This window comes from Penicillium digitatum, chromosome 3 (assembly GCF_016767815.1).
Source record: "Penicillium digitatum chromosome 3, complete sequence".
NCBI classification, from domain to species: Eukaryota; Fungi; Ascomycota; class Eurotiomycetes; order Eurotiales; family Aspergillaceae; genus Penicillium; species Penicillium digitatum.
Window position 1 is genome coordinate 925,957 of NC_089386.1, and position 22,316 is coordinate 948,272.

Here is a 22,316-nt window from a genome sequence, read left to right on the forward strand (position 1 = left end):
ATCCAGGTGCTTCAAAAGGTGCTATCGATTTTCACAATGTCTACCTTTAGCACATGGAGCATGGGATCATAGAGATTTGCTGCAACTGAAATAACGTCCGGCATGCTGGAGGCGCCAAGTTCCCAAAGGTTCAACCGCAGACCTCCACTGCATGGAATTTCACATGAGGAACGGGCTCGTCCTTTTTCAAACTGTGTACATACATAAATGGTTCTATCATAGAAGATGGTCAAAGGTAAGAGTGTAGAGAGGCTTCAAAAATGGGAGGAGTAGTGAGGGAAAAGAAGAGTATCAAATGAGACATTAAACAGTTACGACGAGATTGCGAGGAAAGGAATTGATTTTATAGCGACAGAAAATGGGCATCGAGGGCATCATACCACTGAAAAAGATCAAAGGTCACATTTCAGATGCCTCGGGGGGGGAAACGAAAAGGATAAATGTCCATGAGAGAAGTTCATCTCAGCCATCTTGAGTGAGGCGACCCAGGGGAGAAGTCCTCCTTACTAGAGCGCTGACTGGGGGTTTCAGTAGAATATGCTGGTTCATGCGTGATTTCAATGGTGGTTTCTTGGTACACTTTAACGAGGGAGTTCCTTTCAAAATCATGGCCGTGGCGGCCCATTTTGCTGGGTGGAACGATGTTATCCGTTGAGCCGTGACGGCCAAAATCATCAATGAACCTGTCGCCCAGTTTGCGTGTATTGTCAACCGTGATGGTGTTTAATTGGGTATCGCCGCCTCTCTTGGCCTTGCTGCGGGTAAATATGTTGTAGGAGCGGTTTGGATTGGGTTCCGAGTCGAGGATCAGGTTGCGGCGGGTGAGAGTGTACATAATGACATCGACTAACCCAGAGCTGGTAATGATGGCACCGGAAAAGCAGAAGAATGTGGCACTGGGTGGATTGCCGTTGGCTGCGGCCATACGACCTGCTGCGAGGGGCATCGACAGGATGATGTAGACGATTGGGTAGGTAGTCATATAACCTACGACACGGCGTAGACGCTTGAGGCTCTCCAGTTGGCTATTGCCAAGGATGGCGGAGGCGGCCATCTGCCGGCGCAGCTGGAAGAACATGACGGCGTAGAACGCGACTGTGCCGAATTGAGCAACGAAGATCCAAAAGTAGTGAGTCCACAAACGGATGGTCTTGTATTCATCGTTGATCCAGCACCAAGCCCCAGACGGCACGAAAACATCGAACCCGTGTAGTGCTATTGGGATAATTACGATTGTAACCACAAAGCCCCAGACACCGAGGATGTAACAGATGAAGAACTTGTGGGACATTTTGCGTCCCCAGACAACTAAAAGGAGTGTGTGGAAGGCAATGGCAAACACGAAAAGACCACTGCCGGGGTCTCCAATTTGAAGCCATAGCCCCTGGAGAAAGCATCCGGTGGAGCCAGACTGGACTTTGTCTTCCAAGATCCATTTTATACAAATTATAAAAGCAAGTGACTGTTGGAAATCTGCCAGAACAAGGTTGTAAATAAGAATGATGTACTGGTTGTAACCGATGTATCGCGCGTAGGTCCCGCGCCAGAAAACAAGTCGATAGGTGATGAAAACGAGGAGCATAGATGTTGCAATGAGAGAAAGAGAGGCCATGATTGCGATTACTATTAGACCTCGTCGATGCGATTTTGGGAGAGGGTTGATATCAAGTTCCGTGAAGGGGGTGAATCGAGTGGCCAGTGACTGCTCGTTGCCTAGAAGAATCAAGCTCTTGAGAATCATTGCTGGCATGGTGAAATTTCTTCTCGGGTTGTTTCACTTTCAAGGGTCTGCTACCATTGCCGAATTGGGTGATGAAATTGAAGGCTGAAAGGTGACGATCCTGGGGTGCAGAGTCTGATAGACGCTGGGCAGCAAAAAGCGATATATAAGGCCGACGCAAGTACCCAAGAGTGAGAAGTTGAAAGTGTTAAACACAATACCTACCCCATGAGTTGCCGGCAATAGAAGAGAATGAACAGCTCAGAGAGGGAAGGGTAACCACGGACATAAAAACCTGGAATCCAGTTGCAGGCAGGGAGAAAGAAACAACACCTAAACAATTGGGATTGATTGAACTCGAAAGTTGATAGGCAAGACCCGAAAAATGGGACTTCAACCAACTCGGCCTTTTTTGTCAGTCAGCAGCTAGGTGATCCACGACAATTTTGAGTAAAGTGTGGATTTCTCCGTATCAAATATGGACAACCGGGAGAGGGATTGCTATCTCTATAATAGTTTACGGTCCAGATCCGTGAATCCCTGTATCCAAAGCACTTTTTACCCCACTTGCACCATTTAGCTCACCTTTGGGCCAAATGTGACACCCTGGTGGGTCCCAGGACGCAGGTTTACCACGAGATGTCGAATCAAACGGATGCGAACTTTAGCTAAATTGGTATACTCCATACCAGCCCACTCGCTGAACAAGCGGAACGATTTGGTTGCATGGTTTACAAACAAAAGGGCAGATTAAAGAGATTTACTTGCAGCGTAGAAATCGCGTTGCATGGGGGAGGAGAGGGGGAAGCCCAACATGGCGCAAAATTCATCTAGATCCTACGATCTCTGTTATTTCTGTCCAGTTCAAAGCGCACATTGGCACTTTGATAGGGGGCTTCGATCGCTAGGACATTATGTCCGCTGCACGAGCGAGGCTTTTGGAACACTAGCGGGGATGAATTGGGACAAGTGTATAGTCCTCGTACGGAGCACTCCACGAGGTTGGAAGCATCACCATATTTTTCTACCAAAACCACCAGTAGCCTCTTTCCTGAACCGCTTAAAGGCCTTTACAATATTAGGTCGATCGGCAGGGAGCCATATCATATTCAGGACCCTCAAGTTAACAAAGAAAATAGTACAAATATATGAGCAACCAGGGGGTGAACCAGGAGGTGCCCTAGGAGGAAGGAATGATTTTATGTGTAATCCACCCCGCAAAAAAAATATTGAAAAAGCCTGTGGACACGGGAGAAAGTGATAATTGAAGGGGGGGGGGGATTTGAAAGGGTTGTTTAGATATAGTGGGCATTTGTGGACACTTGCCTTTCGGGTTAAGCTTCAATCCGCTTTTATATCTCCAACTACAAGTGGAAGCCACCGGTTCTTAATGGAGTCGACGGGACTAGACCTGAATGCTTTCTCTGACATCCGCCTATGTTGTGAGAAACTGGATGAACAGAATAAAAGGGGCCTGTTTATATTCGGTTTGATTCTCGCTAGCACGGACTAGTGGAGAATTCCCCCCTATCGGATGAGATTAAAAAGCGTAGAATTGCCAAAAGAATGATTCCGCATCGCAGTCTGAATTAGAGCCGCAGCGAAAGTGGAGTTGGCGATCATGGCCCGCTAAGAAGGAACCTTAGCCCCGAGTTAGGGCAGGATCGCCCATGGTGGGAGTGTCTCTGATATGCTTCAGGGGTAATCATGAATATCTGAACTTATAGGGCACAAAATCTCGATGAACAGTTTAGGTTGTCAGGCCGTCGTAGCTGAACGTCAAGCGGGACTTTGACATCCTTGTTCGTAGACTCCACGCGAAGCACGAAAGATGTTGAATGTACTTCGGATATGTTCGAAGCCTCCCGGTGTCAAAGCACTCTTAACGCCATGTCTCAAACCGGATTTCTTCACACGCCTTTCCTCCTCGCCCCGCTCGTTGTCGATCCAAATTCTAGCGCCGGCCATGTGATTAAGACAAGGCTCGGGGTTGGGAAAGCATCACATTAGAATGAGATGAAAGCTTTAACGATCCCAAAAAAAACCTATTCACGGTTGTTCTGTTAGCTTCCACCGGTGGAATTTGGGGCAAAACCCTATCCCTACGGATCATGTTGATGCGAGAAGGGCATTCCGAGGTCCCCGCTTGTGCTTTTAGCTTGCACGATGTGATTTTCCAAAGCTACTCAATTCGAGGCTTTGTATTGAAGATATCTATATCATGTTCAATCGCGTAATTTTAAATGCGCCCGACACATCGCCAGTAAAATGGCCAATGATCCTATTTCATTTTTTGGGGGGGGGAATCCATGCTCGCCCTAGCTTTTGTTTTTTGTTTTTTGTTTTTTTTTCGAGTTGTGTGCACACATACGACACAGCCTGTCAAAGTTGAAGATTCGAGCAGGAAGGGGAAGAGGGGGCAAGTTTCTTCTTTTGTTACCAGACACCAAACCAATAAACTTATGATCTCGACTTCGTTTTATCTTTCACGTAAAAAATCCTGCATAATCAATGGCACATGATCATCTCCGAGATATCCGGATTCTGCGACCCGCGCGATTAGTGATCGAGACCAACATCCTCTGTACCCCATATATACGGAGATTTTGCACCGTTGCGATCGGTAACGAAGAGACTAATCGTAGATCCCTTCTAGCGATATAAGTGTCCTTTCGCTACTGACCTGTGTGACATGTGATCGTTCGTGGTCATCCTTCCGAAGTGATGATTGCTCCTGTACAAAAGGAGAACGGAATTGCATACGGTCAGTAGGCTGAAGAGAAATCAACAGATACCCAAAAGCCAAAAAAGAATAAGAGGATCCGTTACCTCAGGACACACTAGTAATCTATGGTCTCCACCAGCCTAACGGTAAGAATATATGAATGATCAACAGCAGGTGAACCCTGGCTCGTCACTGTCGTACAAAATGAAGTATCGGTGAGGAGGACTATTAACCGTCGTAGCTAGTACAACATAGTGGGACTCGTTGAAGCAACTTGCCCTGTCGACAGGGGATGAAGTTCTCCGTACGGGGAGTACATGGCAGGAAATAAAAAGGATGCCGAGGTCCAGGATGGGGCGAAGTAGGATTTCCAATGAAGTTCACACCGGGCGAAACCCACAAAAGATTTCTTTATAAGTGAATATTTACACACCGTACACAAGAAGAATCCAGTCAAGCACGGTCAGTCTTGCTGCTTGAATTTGCAGAATCCTCTTTGATTCTTCTCTTCTCCTATAGTAACTTTCGACCGTAAATTGTGGATAATTGTCAGTTTCACCTTCTTCAATTGAACTATTAGGATCAAACGTAGTTGTGATTTAATGCGCAAGGCCTGGAAAATCCCCCTTTGATAGTTTCGATTTTTCTATAGAGCGCTCACTGTAATTGAACTGTCCAATCAACAAAAAGCTTCAATACAGAACGACCGAGATCGATAGAGTCCATGCATTCTTTCGCCCAAATAAGTCTCTATCTGGTTCCGTCTATTCGAATTTTTAATTTAGTGGTTTAGCACCTAGCATATGCCTGTTTGGTTTAGATGCGGCAGCGAGCTGGGAGGGGTAGCGGGGCTTTGAACAACAAGTGCGTTGATGTCTTTTTATCCATTATTGCCATTATTGGCATATGAAGAGTCGCGACATAATGTCAATTGCAAGAGTTTTCACTCCTAGAGGGATACGTTGCAAGGATAATGGTAACTGACTGAACAGCGCCCGTCATCTGCAGCGTGATGTCTCGATGCTGCTCAAGAGCACAATACTTATAGTGGCTCAGTTCGTCCCGCCATGGAAATCATCCTGTCCCATCGGCTCTTTGATAGAATGGTCTATCTCCGACATCGTCGGCCCCCATCGAGCTTACCGATCCATCGGCAAAGACAAGCTGGAGATGGCCGTATTTCACTTGTTCATCAGACCGGAGTTCTTCGCTGAGACCAACTTCGATGCCGCGCACTTGCACAGGCCCGTATCCGTAATTTGAAACACAAGATCCATGGGGTGCACTCCACAGTCAATTGCAGGGTTCTTTACATCCTGCAGGATACGCTTGTGGACACCCTAAGTGTCGCCGCTGGAGCGCTGGTTTGAGCTCATCGGCATGACAAACAGTGGGCCGAGTTGTCGAGCTTAGCAGCTGAACTCTACCCAACTCGGGTGATATATTTGGTGTGTGGTGGGCAAGCGCATCCATAGACGTTGAATATCGAGCGGAGAAATATGGAACATGTCAACTATACCACAACACCCGTGGATAGCGAGGTTCGGCAGAATACGTATGATCTTCAACGGTTAGTGCCTAAGTACCCCATAGGTGTGTATATTTACCTTGAGCCCAGATGGAGGAACATGAGTCATACTAATAGCATCCATGAAGTATACAGTAAAGCGATTTTACTGTACATCCCTACCAGCATGCCCCCCACCCCCCATCGCGCCATTTAAAAAAAAAAGGACCGGGAGACCAGCTAGACAGGCCCGAGATGATTGTACGTCTATTGCCCGACGCACTGGGTCATGGTTTCGTTTGATTCGTTTAGAAATTGTCTGTAGGCTCCTTAAGATCCTCGTATTACCTAGATCTAGTTCGTTCATATTGCACAGTACTAACAATTCAACCGCTGGGATATGCTAAACAAAACTTGTATCATAGCCTAAGCGCACGGCCAGGCGTCAGGTCGTGGGAGTGAAGCTCATGGCATTCATAAATCATCAAAAAAGCAAAATTTAAAAGAGGGTCGGTAGGACAAGGGCAGAAGAACCATGCAAAAGTGCAAGCTGGAAACACAGAGGAAAAGCCCGGGACAAGAAAGTAAGGGGGGTATCATGAGTTCGCCAAGCCCATTGCAACAGCAACAGTTACATCCATATCCCATTCTATCCAGCAAACAGTCTTTGAAGGATTCCAGCGCTGCATGTAGACCATCAATCGAAAAGAACGCATCCCATCCCGTCCCATCCCGCTGCCGCTCTATCTCCGCCTCGAGCTGCGGGTATCCCGACGGCCAAGACCGTCCTCTTCCTCGTCCTCTTCCTCGACAGGTGCAGGGGTGCGCCGCTCTGTGCGTCTCTTAGGCCGACGGCGTCGGTTCGAGCTGATGTTACTCGCCGAGTCATCGGGCGCAAGAGAGCGCTCGTCATCGAAGAAGTCGTCTTCGCCACCGCTTTCCCATGTGCCGACCCCAGAAAAGGGCGTGCCCAGACGCGCTTCGACGAATGAGCCCCGGCGGCTTTGGTTCGCAACAGATAGGCCTGCGCCGCGTTCGCGCAGTGCGCGCCGCACGGCTTCGGCTTTGCAGTGGAGCGCTTCGAAGGCGTCTTCGAGAGCTTCCATCCCGAGAAAGATGTCGCGCTCAACTTCTGCTAACGCGGCGATTTCGGTCTCCTCGTCTAGTGCGATCGGGCCGCCGAATGAGGCTGGGGTTGAGGATACGCCGTTGACTTGGCTGGAGGGTCGGAAACTGCCGTCCATGTAGTTGGGTGTTGGTCCTCGGGAGATACCACCGCCCAAGGGTGTGGTAGAGCGACTGCCATTCCAGCGAGACCCGGTGGGAGTGGCACTGGGGCCTGTGTCTTCGGCACCGCTGCGGAGGAATCCGTCGAAGCGGCCGGAGATGAGGATTTCCCACTCATCATCGCTGATCGCGGAAAGGGTGGCGAGGACATGGTGGATGGTAGGGTTGTTCAACATGTACATAGCAGTTTCCGGGTCGCGAGGGAGGGAAGATAGTCGATAAAGACGCTGGATGGCCGAGGCCGACGAGACAAGCGCCAAAGGTTTCGGTCTGGGCTTTTCGTCATCGGATCGCGGGACAGGAGTAGAAGAATTGATGCCCAGCAAAGAGCAGAATAAGGAGCGCTGGTGGGGTTCGAGATGCGTAAGCATAGCGAAGGTTAATGTCTCATCGTCAACCTCGTGAGGGGCACTAGTGCCTGGATCATTCTGCTCATAGAGCCATTTGTCGACGGCAACCTTCGTCTTTCGACTCTGCCGGATGAAGTGTTCGTGGTACTCTTCAGGAATGTCGACGTCAAGCTTCTGCATTGGAACGTGCTCATCGCCTGGCGCACCGGTATCCACGGCGGTTGGCGCCATAGTGAAGGGAGGCCACATCGGAAGTTCCCTGCGGCCGGACACGAGCTCCAAGACCTCGCCCCAGCTCACGCCATCCGGTCGGTTGTCTGACTCCGCTTGGTCACATATCTGGCAGCTACATGGCTCAGATGAGATATCGCGCGCGAACACGGCTTCGAGACGATCCAATAAACGCCGGGCGACAGACCGGTACCCTGTTGCGACGGCAAGAGATCCATTCTTACTCATAACTTTCTGGTAGTCGTCTAGCAAGCGGTGGTATGGGTCGAAGATTTTGCCAGCGATAGCCCGGGACTGAGGTTGTCCTTGCGAGAGGGGATCCTTCTGCCCAAGGCTAGCCAGCAGTGCTCTCGAGACCTTATTTTCCAATCCACCATTTTTCAACAAATAGTCGACTCGAGGGATAGTAGCAGGCATTTCGGGCGGCGGTGGCGGCGGTGGGGGTGCACCATACGAGTTCGGATTCACTGGTTTCACAAAATCGATCGATTCGTTGCTAGCAGTACGGTTATGGGACATGGCCGATCGGTTCTGGGTGCGGGAGGGAGGCTTTGTAGGCGGACTCAGCGGTTTTCGTGGCATCGAATGCTGCTGGTTGGGCGCAATAGACGTAGCATCGGACCCGTTGACTGACTCTGCGCCGACATCACGAAGCGTATCGTTTGACTGTGAGGCAGACATTGTCGAGCGGCTCGAACGTGTGGGCAGCTTTCTGTCATCGGGAACCTTCGTCTTGGACTTGTAGCTCGATGACCGAGGCAAAGCTTCACTTTCATCCTTCGATCTGGATTTGGTAGGGGTCTCTGTTCGCGACTTGGACTTGGTGCTGTCATCGCGGTTCAACCTGAGACTCGAGGAGGACCTATTGACTTCGGAGGCTCTAATTCTTATACTTGTTTTCTTCTTAGGTTTCTCTGTGTCCTTCTCATCCTCGTTGACAATACTACCCTTCTTCGACTCTTGGTTAAGGCCGGTCAGCGGCGGACTAGGAGGCGCATGGTGATTCTCACGGTGACTGTTCTTCCCCTCGTCATGTGTCAAGTCGGTCGGGTCCGGTGTAGGGATGCTCGCTCGAACGCCTTCCTTGCTGTGAGCCTTCGAGAAAGTAGGGTACGGTAGACTAGTTCTCGACTCAAGGAACGAGGCAGCCTCCGACCTCTCAAGTCCAGGCATGGAGGACCTGCGTTGGGAATTTGATGAGCGAGCCGTGGGAGGATCCTCTGGGTCCTTGGTTGAGGTCCTTCCGTTTGTTTTGTTTGTCTTCTTGGCCTTGACGGTCTTGGACTTCCTATCGTCGCGGTTTAGTCTAACAGGAAACATGGCGAAATCCGTATCGAGTTGTGGACCGCGCGAAAGGGTCAGTCGTCTGTTACCTGTCTAGACTCGCACCGCCACTGAGGGGAATGTGATCCTATGTCTGTCTCCAATTCTTCTGGCGCTTAGCTCGGGCCGTTGTGACTGGTCACTTAACGTCGCAATATGCGGGAACCAATCCGGCATTCCGTGTATCTGGGGTCTGGGGAAAGAAATGGGTTCAGTTGAAAAAAAATAAAGGAAAAGAATAGCCTCAATCAGGTACGACGCATGAAATGGTTTGAAGTGGAAAAAAACACACCATGCGACTATGCGGTGAACGATCTCGGCCCCGCTTTTGCCAACTGACGTGGTTTTGCTGCATGAAAGCCTGAAATCAGATCCTGAGATGATCCATGAAGAGTGGCCTTCTCAGCTGAAACCTTTCTGGGAACACAGATTCTACTGCCTGAGGCAACTATATATCTAGTAAAAGGGTTTGAGTACTTGTTATTCAGGATCATGTACATCGACACTTCGAATCAATCTGATTCATGCAAATCATTCACAGCCTTGACAGGGGAGGTCTCTAGTACCCAATTCCCCTCTTCTTCATGGGCAATCCCTCCACTCTGCGCAGCTCTCATCATCTTGTCGCTTGCAAGTGTCAGATCACCCGTGTTGTAATCCCAAATCCATCCTTCTTTCAGCCACATCCATGTAAGATAAGCACGTAGCTCCTTGTCATGTGGTAGAACGCACTTCCATTCAGGTACAAACCCAACCTCTGTCGCTTCCGTGCCTTTCCAGTCGGAGGCTTTCCCTCGCAACTGATCGCGACAGAAGATCCTCCAGCTGTCAAGGGAATATGCTCCAACTCCAGGTAAGTGTGCGATCTCCCATGCGACCCGCATATCTTCTTCGTCAATGCAGTCTTCACGACCAATGTTTCGACCGTCCAATCTTTGTGGGTAGTGGAGCTTGCGATATCTTTTGCCTTTATTCGGGCGGTCCAATAGCCAGGTTTGGGCCAACGTGATACATTTCCTCGCACGTTGGTTCTGAAAGCCTAAGCAGTTTATCATCGACACCAGTTCCGGTAGGTCTGCTTCTGCCATCGCCTCGATCGTAGGGTATCGTTCAAAAACCTTGAACAAGACCGGTAGGGCAACACCCCCACGGGTTCGATTGAGAAAAATTGTTGCAATGAGTAAACGAAAGGGGTCATGTGCAAGCTGTTCCTGGACGAGCCCGAAAGAAGGCGCGTCAATGGGGGGAAACGGGAGGCAAGAGTCAGGATCAACTAGCACACGTGGGAAATAAGGAGAATGCTTCAGGGGTTTGGCTTGAGGGATTTTAACGAGTTCTGGGTTGATAAAAGAGGTGGATTTCACCGGCGTTCGACGCTCAAGGGTTGTAGATTGAGGGACAAAATAGGGGCTGTCTGGGGATGAGATCTTGATCTGAATGCACAACAGGGGACTATCAAGATCATCCCAATCGGGATCGAAATCAAAATCGCTCGGCGCATCACTCAAGGAAGAATCTGACGACAAAAAGTCCAGGGGCAGATTCAAATCTTTCAACAGCTGTCGGGTTTGGGGGGGGATAGACAAATCGTGCAGCGAGGAATCCGGTTCCCGCTTGTTTTTCGAGCCAACTTCGAGATGGCCGGCTCTTAAGAAGTACTTAGATTGAACCTCATCACTTGGAATCACACCTGGCAAATCACTGGTATTCAAAAATCCGTGTCCCATAGAGATGGATCGGCCGGTAACGGGAGCTGACTGGGGCTCCGTCTCCTTTCATTGGGGCTTCCCAATGGGGTTTGTTGCGGAATAGAAGGTGGAAGTTGGCCTTGGTCTGCTCGATCAACGGAGGCGCCCTGGGGCTTTTTCTCTGCCCCGCCAGTGGAATCACCTTGTTTCGGTTCACTAAAGTTCAGTCGATTTTTGTTGCGCTCCCTTCTTCGTTCGCGCTTGCGCTTGTTCTTTTCTCGCTGTGATGCTTTGCCTGGTTCGCGACGTTTCGAGTGCATTTCTTCTACCACTTTATCAGGTAACGGGCTCTCAGGAATCACCTCTTGCCGGAAGTTAGGTGACAAGTGAGGTGTAAGAACCTTTTTGTAGCTCTCCTCGAGATCCGTGAGCCCTCTGATGGAGCCAACGCTTCGGTTTTGGAATGGAACCCAATCAGCTCCAAGCACGAACTCGTCATAAGGGGGAGAGTCGGAGAGGCCGATGGGTGTACTGGGGCTACCCCGAATGATGTTCATGGGCATTTTTGGTGGATCCGGCGTGTGGTCCATTTGTTTCGGTCCTTGTGGCTCAGTGTTTCCATTACCCTGGCTATTAGAAGGAACATCTGGGACAAGAACTTCTGAAGCCTTAGTTGGCTCATCGTGTTGCATAGCATCATGGCTGCGCCGTCTTGTCTTATCCGAGTGACGTCTCTTGCTTTTCTTGTGCTCTTTGTCCTCGGGTTGATCCGAGCTGCTCTTACGCCGTTTTCGTTGCGCGCTCTTGGTGTGAATTTCTTCTGTGCTGTCCACTTCATCCCCGAATGCAGAGCCAGCATTATCAGCTGCCACGATTCCACGGTCCTCAAGGTAGGTTTTTCGAACATGGTCAATCAAAGAGTTGATAGCAGTGTCATTCATTCCAACCTCCGCGGCGATGCCGCGAACTTGGCCAGTAAATTCTCGCCTGGCCGAACGTCGAACAGGTTGAACTTGATCCGTCATGAAAGAGTGTGACACAACGAACTTCAACACCTCCAACTGCTTTTCTGGGTCCACCGAAGCAAAGATCTTCTCTTCCGCAGTAATTTCGTTGTCACTGGTTGGCATTGCGGGATTTTCGTTGGTTTCTGGAATTGCATAAGGCTGACCACCAGCCTTGTGGATGGGATAAGGTTCAACTCGTATGACTTCCTCATTCTCAGGTTTTGTGGCGTTTTCGAGGCCCCCAAGAGCTTCACTGTGCCCACTGACATCCTCTATTGTCACAGTATTCCTATTTCTAGAAGACCTTCTCGGCTTCGGTTTCTTTGCGGAGGTGGTTGTAGCTGAGGAGGTCGAGGACATAGAAAAATGCGGCGAGGTGGCTCCAGTCCTTCGGCCTCGACGAACGTTGAGCTTCGAGGAGTCAGACGCACCATCATGACTAAATGGACTCGAGATACCAATATCGTCCTCCATCATCTCGTCTAGGGATTCTTCGATGCTCGCCTCCTCGGACAAGATGTTGTCAACGGCCCGGTCAAAGCAGTGTTCGTCAAAGGTCTTGAGGGGATCTATGTCGAAGGATGGGAGGGGAACATCAACAGAGACTTTGCTGAGTCGAGCCATTGTATTCCTGATGCCACAGTAGATGGTAAGTTGTCTAGGGTAGGAAGTCGGGGAAGCTCAAATGATTCGTTGACATATCGAGGTAGATGTTTCTTCGGGTGTGGACTGCTTGGGTGGAAAGATGTCTGGTTAATGCAAGCTAAAAGACAGCCAAAGAGCAAGAAAAATCACCTGCAAGCGTCTTATGCCGGTGAAATCCGTGCTGATCTCGGGGAAATCGCGAGGAAAGCTGTCTAGCTAGCTCTCTTTGACACGGGTGGGTCGTTTCACGTGTTAGTTTGACAAGGTGACGCGATATTGTGTTGATAAAACCAGCAAACATAAAATAAAGAAAGAGACAAGTTCAAACCAACTTTTCATGTCACGGTAGACTTTGAACAGAGAAGTAAAGATCAATTGAGTTGGAGCTCTCTATAAGAGAGGGAATCTCGAAAGCACAGACCATCAGATTAAGGAACGCCAATCTCCAACATACGCTTGCCAAAGAATCTACAACAAAGAGCCGTAGTTGCAAAATACGTGAATTTGCTAAATCAGCTTATCTACATACAATGGATCGTTTGTACCGTGACACGATCTTGACAATGTGTGTAGTGTGACATCCACACTACCAATGTATCCTATTCTATACAGAATAACCAGCCGAATTGAGTTGTCTCGGCTCACCAGCAGCATCGAATGTTCCATTAGGCAAGACCCGAATCAGCTGGGCAGAACTCTGTCCTGGGGCAACCCAGGTAACGTTGTGGCCGCGCGCCTTCATGGAAGCAACCGTTGCGTTGTCGTAAGTGAACTCGAAGCTGACCTGGTTTGGCACTAGCTGATCATGCAGACGGGGTTTGGCCAATGCTTTGGCAGCGGAGAGTCCTTGATCAATGGAATTAATGACACTCTGAACGGTGGCAGTGATGATACGGCTTCCTCCTGCGGATCCCGCAATCAAAAATAGCTTGCCATTGGGTCGCTCAACTATCACGGGCGTGATGGAAGAAAGTGGACGTTTTCCAGGGCGAATGTAGTTGGATGGAGATGGGATGTATCCAAATGAATTTGATGATCCTGGAATGGAGAAGTCTAGGGAAAGTTTTGATCAACTCCGGGGCCTAGGACTGGCTTTCTCAAACATACCGTTCATCTCGTTGTTCATGATGATACCGGTTTCTGGGACCATGACATGGCTACCGAAGAGCAAATTGATTGTGGTGATGACTGAGATTGCAAGGCCAGTGTGGTCGGCCACTGCGATATGGGAAGTTCCAGGGCTGATGCGGAGTTAACCTAATGTCAGAGAATCATGCACCAAGTAGGACCTACGTGTCCAGGCTTTCCAGCCCGGCTGGGTTATAAGCAGATACGTTCTGAGTTCGCACATCCGAGATCTTCGATCGAATATCATCAATCGTAGACTGCTTCAAAATCTCCTTCTCATACTTGGCCATCCCGTCAACAAATAGTGGATCGCCAAATTTAGATCTCTGCGTTTCATGTAAGCGACTATTGACCAGAGTCCGCCAGTGAACTCAAAGCTGGCTGTTCATACCTCGCCATAACCAAATCGCATCGCCTCGTCCAACCGATGGGTACTCAGATCCACAGACTTTTCTGTCGAAAAGAAATCTTTGTATGTCCCGAGAATCTTCAAAATACTCATAGCGATACTACCACTCGACGGTGCTGACGTGCTCGTGATCTTGTAGCCACGGTAGTCAATCTGAGAGATATCCCGAATAGCCACAGTATAGTTCTTCAGATCTTCAAGCGTCATCGTCCCGTTTTCGCTCTGGACTGCGTTGATCATAGCATCCGCGATGGGGCCCGAGTAGAATGCATCCGCGCCACTCTTTGCGATAGCCTCAAGGGTATCCGCATAGCGGCGTCGGGTAATTGTATCACCCAGCCCAAGCCTGGTTCCATTCGGAGCAAAGTCAATTGCCCACGTGGGGTTCTTAGACAGGAAGTCATCTCCACTGCCAACGGCAGATGCCATGTATCTCACAAGATCTTCCGTAACAGGGAAACCGTCACGGGCTGTGCGGATAGCCGGCTGCACGACAGTTGACCATGGAAGAGAGCCATATTTCTTGTGGAGGTGCTCGAGACCTCGCACTTCACCTGGAACTCCACTAGAATGATTGTTAACCTTGACCCCCATCCGCTCCGCGCATTTATCCTACCTTGCCAGTCCGCCGTAAATGGAAGCATCCTCGTTGTTTTTATACATATCCTCAAATGCCGCGGCTGGAGCCGTCTCTCGGAAATCGATAAACTCGTAATCACCCTTAGCTGATCTCACGAGCATGAAGCCACCTCCGCCGATTCCACTGTGGTACATTCCTATGTCGGTTAGCTATGCTTAACTGTAATTATTGACTGAATGAATGTAGCCTCACCTATGACACCAATACAAAATTCAGTTGCGACCAACTATGTGATTGTTAGTTTCGAGTTTAACCCCAAGCCCACCTGGATAGGCATTCTCACTGCGTCAGCAGCATTTCCGCCCATCTTCAGTATATCAGATCCATGGCTGGAGCATATAGAACTTTCGCTAGCGACAGCACCCAGCTTCCCAGGGCTAATTCTACCATGCGACTCGAGGCCAAAATTCGGGTTCCGCACTGAGAACTCCAAGGGCGAGGTGATTGCATTGGGTAGATGAATTGTGATCAATAGCAACGACAAAATCGCCAAAACTCCAAGTCTTAACGGTTGCAACATGTTGACAAGAGTCTGCCTCCAATTTCTTTGCGGAATGGAATGATGCGCACAAGTAGATCCTGGAGAAGAGGCTGGCATAACCGCAAGCTAATGTACCATCCAACATTAATATTTTCAAACCTGGCGCGAACTCGGTAGTAACGAAGAGGGGGAAAGATAGCTTTACCTGCTTCTCCACATCCTGGCCGATCCGACAGGGGTGTTGCATTTCACGATTGGCAACCGTCCAGGTTCTCTCCGGGCGCTTGTGTAAGGGATCAGCGGGCTCCAGGATGCTCGAATGCAACCAGCGCCAAGCGATAAGCTGTGATGGATTGGAAATAAGGAGACATTTCGAAAGGCGGCCTCTTCCAAGACTGTTGTGACTCTGTAGCGGTGTGTCAAACCCCCGCTGATAAGCAACCGGGCAGCTTCCGGGGCCAGATCAAGCTCGGAGGATTTTCGGGGTCATTGGATCAACCTCTTCACTCCGAACGTTCAAGTGTGACCTACTATCTACCTTTGATTTGATTCAGTGATTTTCCCGTCTTTTGTCAAAGAACAAAGATTGAAAATTGTAATACATACTGGAGGGCATGGAATATTTACTTCAGAACCCATCTCCACAACTACCCATGCAATGTCGTCATCCTCCGGCTTGTCTTGGCCAAGAAATGGTCTCCCCTCCTGAAGAACCTTACCCAGTGCTTCCAGTGCTGCTAATAATAACTGACTACTACAGTCGCGCACATACTATCGATGGCACAGGAGACGCATAGCTATGCCAAAATGCAGAAACAGAACCAGGGCCATGCAAAGGATTTTCACGTGGTCTGATTTTGGCCACGGCTCGATGGCCTCTCATGAAGCTGCTACCATGTGGCTTGGTAGATCGGTTGATCCGATCCTTTGGTTGTTTCAATAATCGAGCGAAGTCGACCCAGCGACCTCACTATGGCTCTGCATTGATCACTAGCTTCAAAAGCCCTACCTAGTCACTTCGTGCTTCACTGAAACATATTTGTGCAGGCTGAACACTAGAAGCGTGTTTTCGACCAGGGTTGCCGCTACTATCTCAGATTATCATTCAGGCTTCGCCAGTGGGCTAGACATGAGGACTTGATCATGTTCTCCAGTTTCAAAGGTTCTTGTATGTTAGAAGCGCACAGCCATCCATCCAGCTGTGAGTCGACTCTAGCTTCAAGCATCCGGAAATGAAGTATGACGGGGCCAGACATCAATATGCGAGCCCCAAGAACCGCCGAAATCGGATCCAGTGGTCTTCTTGCAAGAGACAATACTGGAGATTCTATGGCGAAGAGCTTTATGATGATAGAGGGGACAAACTTTTGTTTGTGATCTAGCAGCGAGGTTTCTGGGAGCACCTTGCTCAATCCTTTGCATTCCTTGTTCTGATATCGCACGGCATGATTCAGCTACAAAGTCCGATGATCTGTTTTAACTGAGGCCAAGTGTAAGGCCGAGATTGCAAGGATAATTTCAAGCAGATACGGACAAGATGCGGCCATGCTGCACTCTTCGTGATGGGCTCCGGGTACCGCCGTAGAAGATAGCGTTAAATTTTGGTACAACTTGTGGCAGATCTACTGGGCATACGGTTACACCAATACCATGTGCGTTGTGCGAACAAACCTTGCCCTGCAGAAGCTTAGAAGCCAAGATCGACGTCCTTTTAGAAGATGCCAGCTACGACTCAGTCCACAGAGTTGACTCTTGGAGTTGTAAATACATGCACAGGTAATTTTTAGGTTGAACGACCCTTTTCACCAACCAACACGCTTAATCAGACTCATCTTCAACATCACTCGTATCTATAATCCGAACTACATAGTGCAAAGACGAATCTAGACGCATACCAGTCCGTTCTCAACACGAGCACTGATACCCGATCAGAAAGTCAACTGGAATTTAAAACTCGTCATAACGCGTTCGCCATAGACCAAAAGACGACCTGAAATGCACAAAACACCAGAGTAGTGAGTCCAGGCAGCGAGTTGCCCCAACCACCCAAGAGCAGCATGCATCTTCGGACCAGCAAGTGGAAGCACGGCACCGACGATAGAATATGCCACTGTGGGCTTCCGTCCTGACGTCCAGTTGAGAACTCTGTAATATACAGCTAAGGTTGTAATGTAGTGAGATATGTATATACTAGCATCATTCATCTTCAATAAGATACTTACGAGAAATAAATGTTGAAAGCAGTGACCCTTACTCTGCACGGCAGAGGATGCAGCACAGCCAAAACAACGCGACACATGAACAAAATTTGCTAATTCGTGCGCCAACCGGACATATTGTGCAGTAAAAACCCTGTTCAGAATATCATTTCACCCTTGTTCTGCTTCCGGTTTACTTCGTAGTTCTTCCAGGCCAGAATGCAAGGAATTGTCAAAGCCAATATGGCAGTAGAAGCAATGCAGTTCAAACGCTGAGCATAGCCCCACGTATACGCAACAGCTTCGCGAAGAGGAGTTCCCCATGGGTAAGTTGACTGCACAGTGATACCACCAAGGTAGATCTGAGTGGCATTGGCCTTCAAATTGTCCGGCAATCGTGCTGTGAGAGTATCGACGAAGACATTGTTGTAGATAGCAGCGCCAACAGCCAGGCCGATCGCACCGCCAATGTTCGAGAACAATCCAATGAGGGCCAGCATCATCGGGGTGCCCTCACGGCCACCTGCCGCCATTACAGCCATGTCTTCGCCAATGACGAGGGTGCCGCCGGCGAAGGCAATGAAGATCTGGCACATGACGACGTAGCCAATGCCATGGTCTGCGCCGCGGAAGTAGATCATCAGCCCGGAGCCCAGGATCATAAGCGGGGCTCCGAAGAATAGACAGATGTATTTAAAGCGCGCAGTGGCCCAGATAATGGCTCCAATGACGGGAGAAAAGAAGCAAGAGCCGACGTTATAAATCTGAATCATGTAATTTGCATGGACTGGGGAAATGTCGTAGGAGATCAGGACGTAGTTGTAGAAGTACTGATCCCAGAGCTCGAAGCTGAAAAAGAGTACGGCGGCCAGGATGCATGCGCCTAGAATGGTCGGCCGCTTGATCAACTCGTAGCGGATAAAGTGAGTTCGAGCCACCCATTTCTCCCATGCTGCAAAGACCCCCAACACGACAACTCCGAGGATGAGGAGAACAATGAATTTTGCGCTTGAGTACGTAGAGCGGCCGTATTGAGTTAAACTGAATGGTAGAAGGAACAAAACCCAACCAGCCATGAGCAAGAAAGCGCCAATAACTAGCAACGTAACGTTAGTGTCAACACCCCGACCTTCGGTTTGGGTATTATTACCATCAAATTCATGGATATAATGGATGGCAGACTGTTCTACAGTACGACCACTGGGCTGTCGTCGGAAGATGCCTTTCCTTTCTGCCTTCTTCTCGAAGTATTTGAAAGCGATTGCGAGGGGCAAAAACACAAACGGCATCACTATGCAGAAGATGCCATAACCCCAGCGCCACCCGTACTTGGCGTAGATCGAGTTTGCTGCAAGACTGCCTGTGAATGCAGTGCAGATGAACGGCGTCTGCATAAAGCCAAAAGCGAACGCTCGGTTCCTTAGACCTGAGGTATCGGCCACAAAAACATTCAAGATCAGGTATAAGCAATAGTAGCCGATCCAGTACAGCACATATCCCGCCGCATACCCATTGGGACCATCACATGCAGCGAGGATGACCATGCCAAGAAGGTAAATGCCTGTCGAGACCACCAGAGCCTCAGCACGACCCCACAAGTTCAAGGTCTTACCAAGCGGCAGCTTAAGGACGCCGCCCACAATGTTCGCGAGGATATAGGAGGTGGAGACCTGCGGTGCGGTCTTGAACCCTCCTTGGATATAGTTGATCAGAAAGCCGCTTATATTCGAGTGAAATGCCAACATAAACGTGCAGATCCAGATCCTGCCAGTACAACCCTAGTCAGAAGAGAGGTTTTGTCCCAAAAGCAGGAATAGCCAAACCACGTTTCACTTACCAAGCATATATTCCAACCAAAGCTGGCCGGTTCCATGCGAGCGCCGCTGCTTCCGCCTTCTGCTGACCTAATTGAGCACCCTCCGTGACACTGTCGGGGTGCTGTGCTAGTTCCTTCTCGTCATCGAATATATCGCCTGCGTGAGAGCCGTCCGATCCGGGCGGTGATTCGGGACCATGCTGTGATGGATTATCGCCATTAGTCCCGCGTGCCTTCATTTTATCAATTTGCAAGCCATGTGATTCCTCTCCAACTATAGTCCGATCGATGTTTTTGCCGTCATCGCGACCTTCAGCCGCCATGGGGAGACCCATCACTGTATGTCGCCTTCGTCCGGCCACAGGAACTCAAACCAGTTGCCAAGTCCCCAGTTGCTTCCGGAGAGACGATATGAGGATTGACAAAAGTTGAGTGTAGAGTGTTTTGCAAGGATGGAAAGAGAAGAGAGGAAAGATCTGCAATACTGGAGGGGCTGTTTTTTCTTGTTATCTGGCGAGTGCACTGGGAGACTCCAGGCAAGAATTTCCTGAGTGGTCCAGACACAGTCTCCATTTTTTTTCCCCTCGCCTCGCTCTCGACGGGAGAATCCGATGCGACGAGGATCAGATAATCTCGGGGTAAGCGGACCGGGGCAATCTGATAGTTGACCCAATCAGGGGTTGCAGTGGCAGAGACAGCGTGGGGACAAGATCCGTGATTGGCCGATCTCTGACTTTTTGGCCTATTTTGGACTAGCGTTCCTCTCCTCTCCCAAGTTCCCAGGCTCACATTTCTCTCTTTTCAGTTGCCTACTTGATGCGGCCACCCCGTTTGCGTCAACTACTTTTACCGCTTTAAAGAGGCGGACATCAAGATCTCACATTTCGATCCGAATTATGCGATCATCTATCTCAATCTATTCTTTTTTCCCCTTACTGCCCTTTCACCAGGAAGGCTATCTGCCTGTATGTCCCTTGCATGAGCACGCGGTTTACTCCATACTCCATACTCCATACAGCCAAAGTTCACAGTTGAGAAGCTCAAAATAGCAAAAAAAAAACTAACACCTTTCTAGCCCCCAATAGAAAACCAAAGGAACAAGCAACTATTGGCCTCGTGCATGAATCTTCTAATCTCCGAGTCTCCGAGGTCACCAGCTCACCTCAATTGAACTTCGTGGAACAAATCGCCTTCGGCTCCTCGGTCCATGGACACATGCCGCAATTTGACTTTTACTCCCTCTTATCTGATTTCTGATCTATCTGATTTCAATCAGATATGCTCAACCTAAATTTATGACGCTATTAAGCTAAGCTTCCCATGTGTACCCTTGGCTTTGGGGCAAAGCTAAGCCTAGTTCCCTGTGGGGCTGGGTCGTGTTTTCCCCCAAACGCTCTAGGCGCTTCACAGTATATGTTGTTTACTAGTCCCAACCGTGTTCTTTTGTGGGATTCCAACGGCCCACTCACTCAGCCTTTAACATCATCCAACGATCGCGCACGACCTCCATGCGACCGCGCGAATCAGGACAAAAACCCTGCACTGGCAGTAACGGACAAAAGTCTTGGATAACCCAACAATAATTCCAGTCTGCGGAGACTAGATTATCAATCAGACCAATCACTTTGGTTCATCTAATCTAATCTTGACTTTGTCCAACCCACTCATTTTCCGAAATGCACCCATCGATGATTTCTTCCAATGTGAATGAGGTTGACATCCACTGCCACCATGTGTAATCTACTGCTCCCGGGATCCTCGTCGAAATTGCCGTTCAGTCTACTTTGCAAATACTCTGCAAGGATCCTGTCCGTTCGTGTCCGTTAGCTTGCGCAATATCTTTCAGTAAGTCCTTGGTCTAGAATCAGCGAACAACTTAACCTACGGGATATCCCTCTAGGTGAATTGGAAAGTCTTGGTCAATTGGCAGCTATACCGAAGTTGGTGACGCAAGCAAGCCCAACCGGTTTCCAATTAAATTTCCCTCGGCTAAATGTCCAACCATAGCACAACGCGCAAAACGATCTCTGTTACCGTGTGGCTTAGCAGTTCCCGTGAGGGGGGCCACTCACTGGAAGACAACCTAGGCTAGCGCTGGCTAATCTTGCGTCCCTTGCCGGTAGCGAGCTTCTGGTTCTCTTCGATGATGGCTAGATTCTTGCCTAAGTTCTCGCCTTGGAATGTGGAGAACACTCGAAAGGAATTGTTCTTGCAATCTGTCCAGCCATGATGAGTAAGCTTGCGGGTGGGCAGTTTTGTACCGTTTCGGCGGAAATCGTCAGGGGGTAAGGTCACCTGGGGACTTGTAAAAAAAGCGAACTTTCTAGTCATATTGTATAGCATCAAAAGGATTGGAAGATCTCATTCAACTTCATCACCTGGATTCAAGGAATTGGACCCAACGTATCTCTGTTGTACACACATGGTGTTATATATGTCTGCCGCATAAGTCCGTGTCTCAATTTGCCGTGAGGTATTGCATTCATTGCAGCGTCCTTTGCCTTGGGGTTTTGTTATCGTGTCATAGCGATATTTGTTCATGAGATTGTCAACGACAGAATTTAAATTAAAACTATAGGGCTATATGCATTCAATTGTGCATGGCATCATCTTTAAGAAGTGGCAATAACAGCGATAAGTTCTGCCGCCTTACTACTGCCAGCTCTTGTGTTCGTAAGTAAAGGCTCGGAGGGCTCGAGTAGATGTGAGTGTCAACTGACAGTAAATCTTTCATTTGACTACCTTCAATTTCTTCTCTATCCTGCGATTTGGTAGGCTTCAGCGCTTTGTCCGTGATAGGATTGGTTCTCGCCTCGGTATAGAGCAAAGGCTCAGCAGGGATCCCAAGTGAAATTCCGTAGTAGAACCTTCGCATGGCAAGTTGAAGATGAGCAAAAATAAATCCTGTGATATGCGAGGCTTGGATCATGTATAATACAAAGAGGCCATCTGAGGCGATGCACGCTATGGTCTAAGGACGGACTCTACGCAGGCTGGAACTTAGAATGTGGGACTTGGTAGAGCGACCTTTTGCCAAAGATGAAGTCGTAGGCAAGCGTGACAGAGATACTACTGTGGGAAGTCACGAGAAAAGTTTGTCAAGAAAATGAGTCGCGGCCCATCATCGAGCCCCCGCGTGCGGCTCTTTGGTAGGTTGTGGC

At 49.1% G+C, this 22,316-nt stretch overlaps 7 protein-coding genes across 7 annotated transcripts; all 7 read right to left on the reverse strand.

The window, feature by feature from the left end:
- Positions 1-457: 457 nt before the first annotated feature.
- Positions 458-1,750, reverse strand: Pdw03_7884 (Glucose receptor Git3, N-terminal; the record flags this gene model as incomplete). The annotated part of the gene is made up of 1 exon (XM_014677543.1): positions 458-1,750. One exon carries the CDS (start codon positions 1,748-1,750, stop codon positions 458-460), a length of 1,293 nt encoding a protein of 430 aa, XP_014533029.1.
- A 2,478-nt stretch (positions 1,751-4,228) lies between these two features.
- Pdw03_7885 (uncharacterized protein) lies at positions 4,229-4,764 on the reverse strand (the record flags this gene model as incomplete). Its single annotated transcript, XM_066101791.1, has 5 exons — positions 4,229-4,264; positions 4,404-4,493; positions 4,550-4,560; positions 4,615-4,670; positions 4,754-4,764. The coding sequence occupies 5 exons, from the start codon at positions 4,762-4,764 to the stop codon at positions 4,229-4,231; spliced, it is 204 nt and encodes a 67-aa protein (XP_065956874.1).
- Positions 4,765-6,695: 1,931 nt separating this feature from the next.
- Pdw03_7886 (Pre-mRNA splicing factor, putative) lies at positions 6,696-12,462 on the reverse strand (the record flags this gene model as incomplete). The annotated part of the gene is made up of 7 exons (XM_014677545.2): positions 6,696-8,779; positions 8,831-9,108; positions 9,194-9,214; positions 9,287-9,336; positions 9,436-9,504; positions 9,683-10,833; positions 10,902-12,462. 7 exons carry the CDS (start codon positions 12,460-12,462, stop codon positions 6,696-6,698), a joined length of 5,214 nt encoding a protein of 1,737 aa, XP_014533031.2.
- Positions 12,463-12,519: 57 nt separating this feature from the next.
- Positions 12,520-15,388, reverse strand: Pdw03_7887 (Gamma-glutamyltranspeptidase; the record flags this gene model as incomplete). Its single annotated transcript, XM_014677546.2, has 10 exons — positions 12,520-12,567; positions 12,634-12,695; positions 13,129-13,536; positions 13,591-13,724; positions 13,777-13,937; positions 14,003-14,585; positions 14,637-14,796; positions 14,853-14,886; positions 14,944-15,267; positions 15,347-15,388. 10 exons carry the CDS (start codon positions 15,386-15,388, stop codon positions 12,520-12,522), a joined length of 1,956 nt encoding a protein of 651 aa, XP_014533032.2.
- A 1,681-nt stretch (positions 15,389-17,069) lies between these two features.
- Positions 17,070-19,490, reverse strand: Pdw03_7888 (Major facilitator superfamily domain, general substrate transporter; the record flags this gene model as incomplete). Its single annotated transcript, XM_066101792.1, has 5 exons — positions 17,070-17,299; positions 17,364-17,390; positions 17,515-18,435; positions 18,490-19,103; positions 19,177-19,490. 5 exons carry the CDS (start codon positions 19,488-19,490, stop codon positions 17,070-17,072), a joined length of 2,106 nt encoding a protein of 701 aa, XP_065956875.1.
- A 1,753-nt stretch (positions 19,491-21,243) lies between these two features.
- Pdw03_7889 (uncharacterized protein) lies at positions 21,244-21,486 on the reverse strand (the record flags this gene model as incomplete). Its single annotated transcript, XM_066101793.1, has 1 exon — positions 21,244-21,486. One exon carries the CDS (start codon positions 21,484-21,486, stop codon positions 21,244-21,246), a length of 243 nt encoding a protein of 80 aa, XP_065956876.1.
- A 281-nt stretch (positions 21,487-21,767) lies between these two features.
- On the reverse strand, positions 21,768-22,030 carry Pdw03_7890 (uncharacterized protein; the record flags this gene model as incomplete). Its single annotated transcript, XM_066101794.1, has 2 exons — positions 21,768-21,819; positions 21,876-22,030. 2 exons carry the CDS (start codon positions 22,028-22,030, stop codon positions 21,768-21,770), a joined length of 207 nt encoding a protein of 68 aa, XP_065956877.1.
- Between the last annotated feature and the right edge of the window lie 286 nt (positions 22,031-22,316).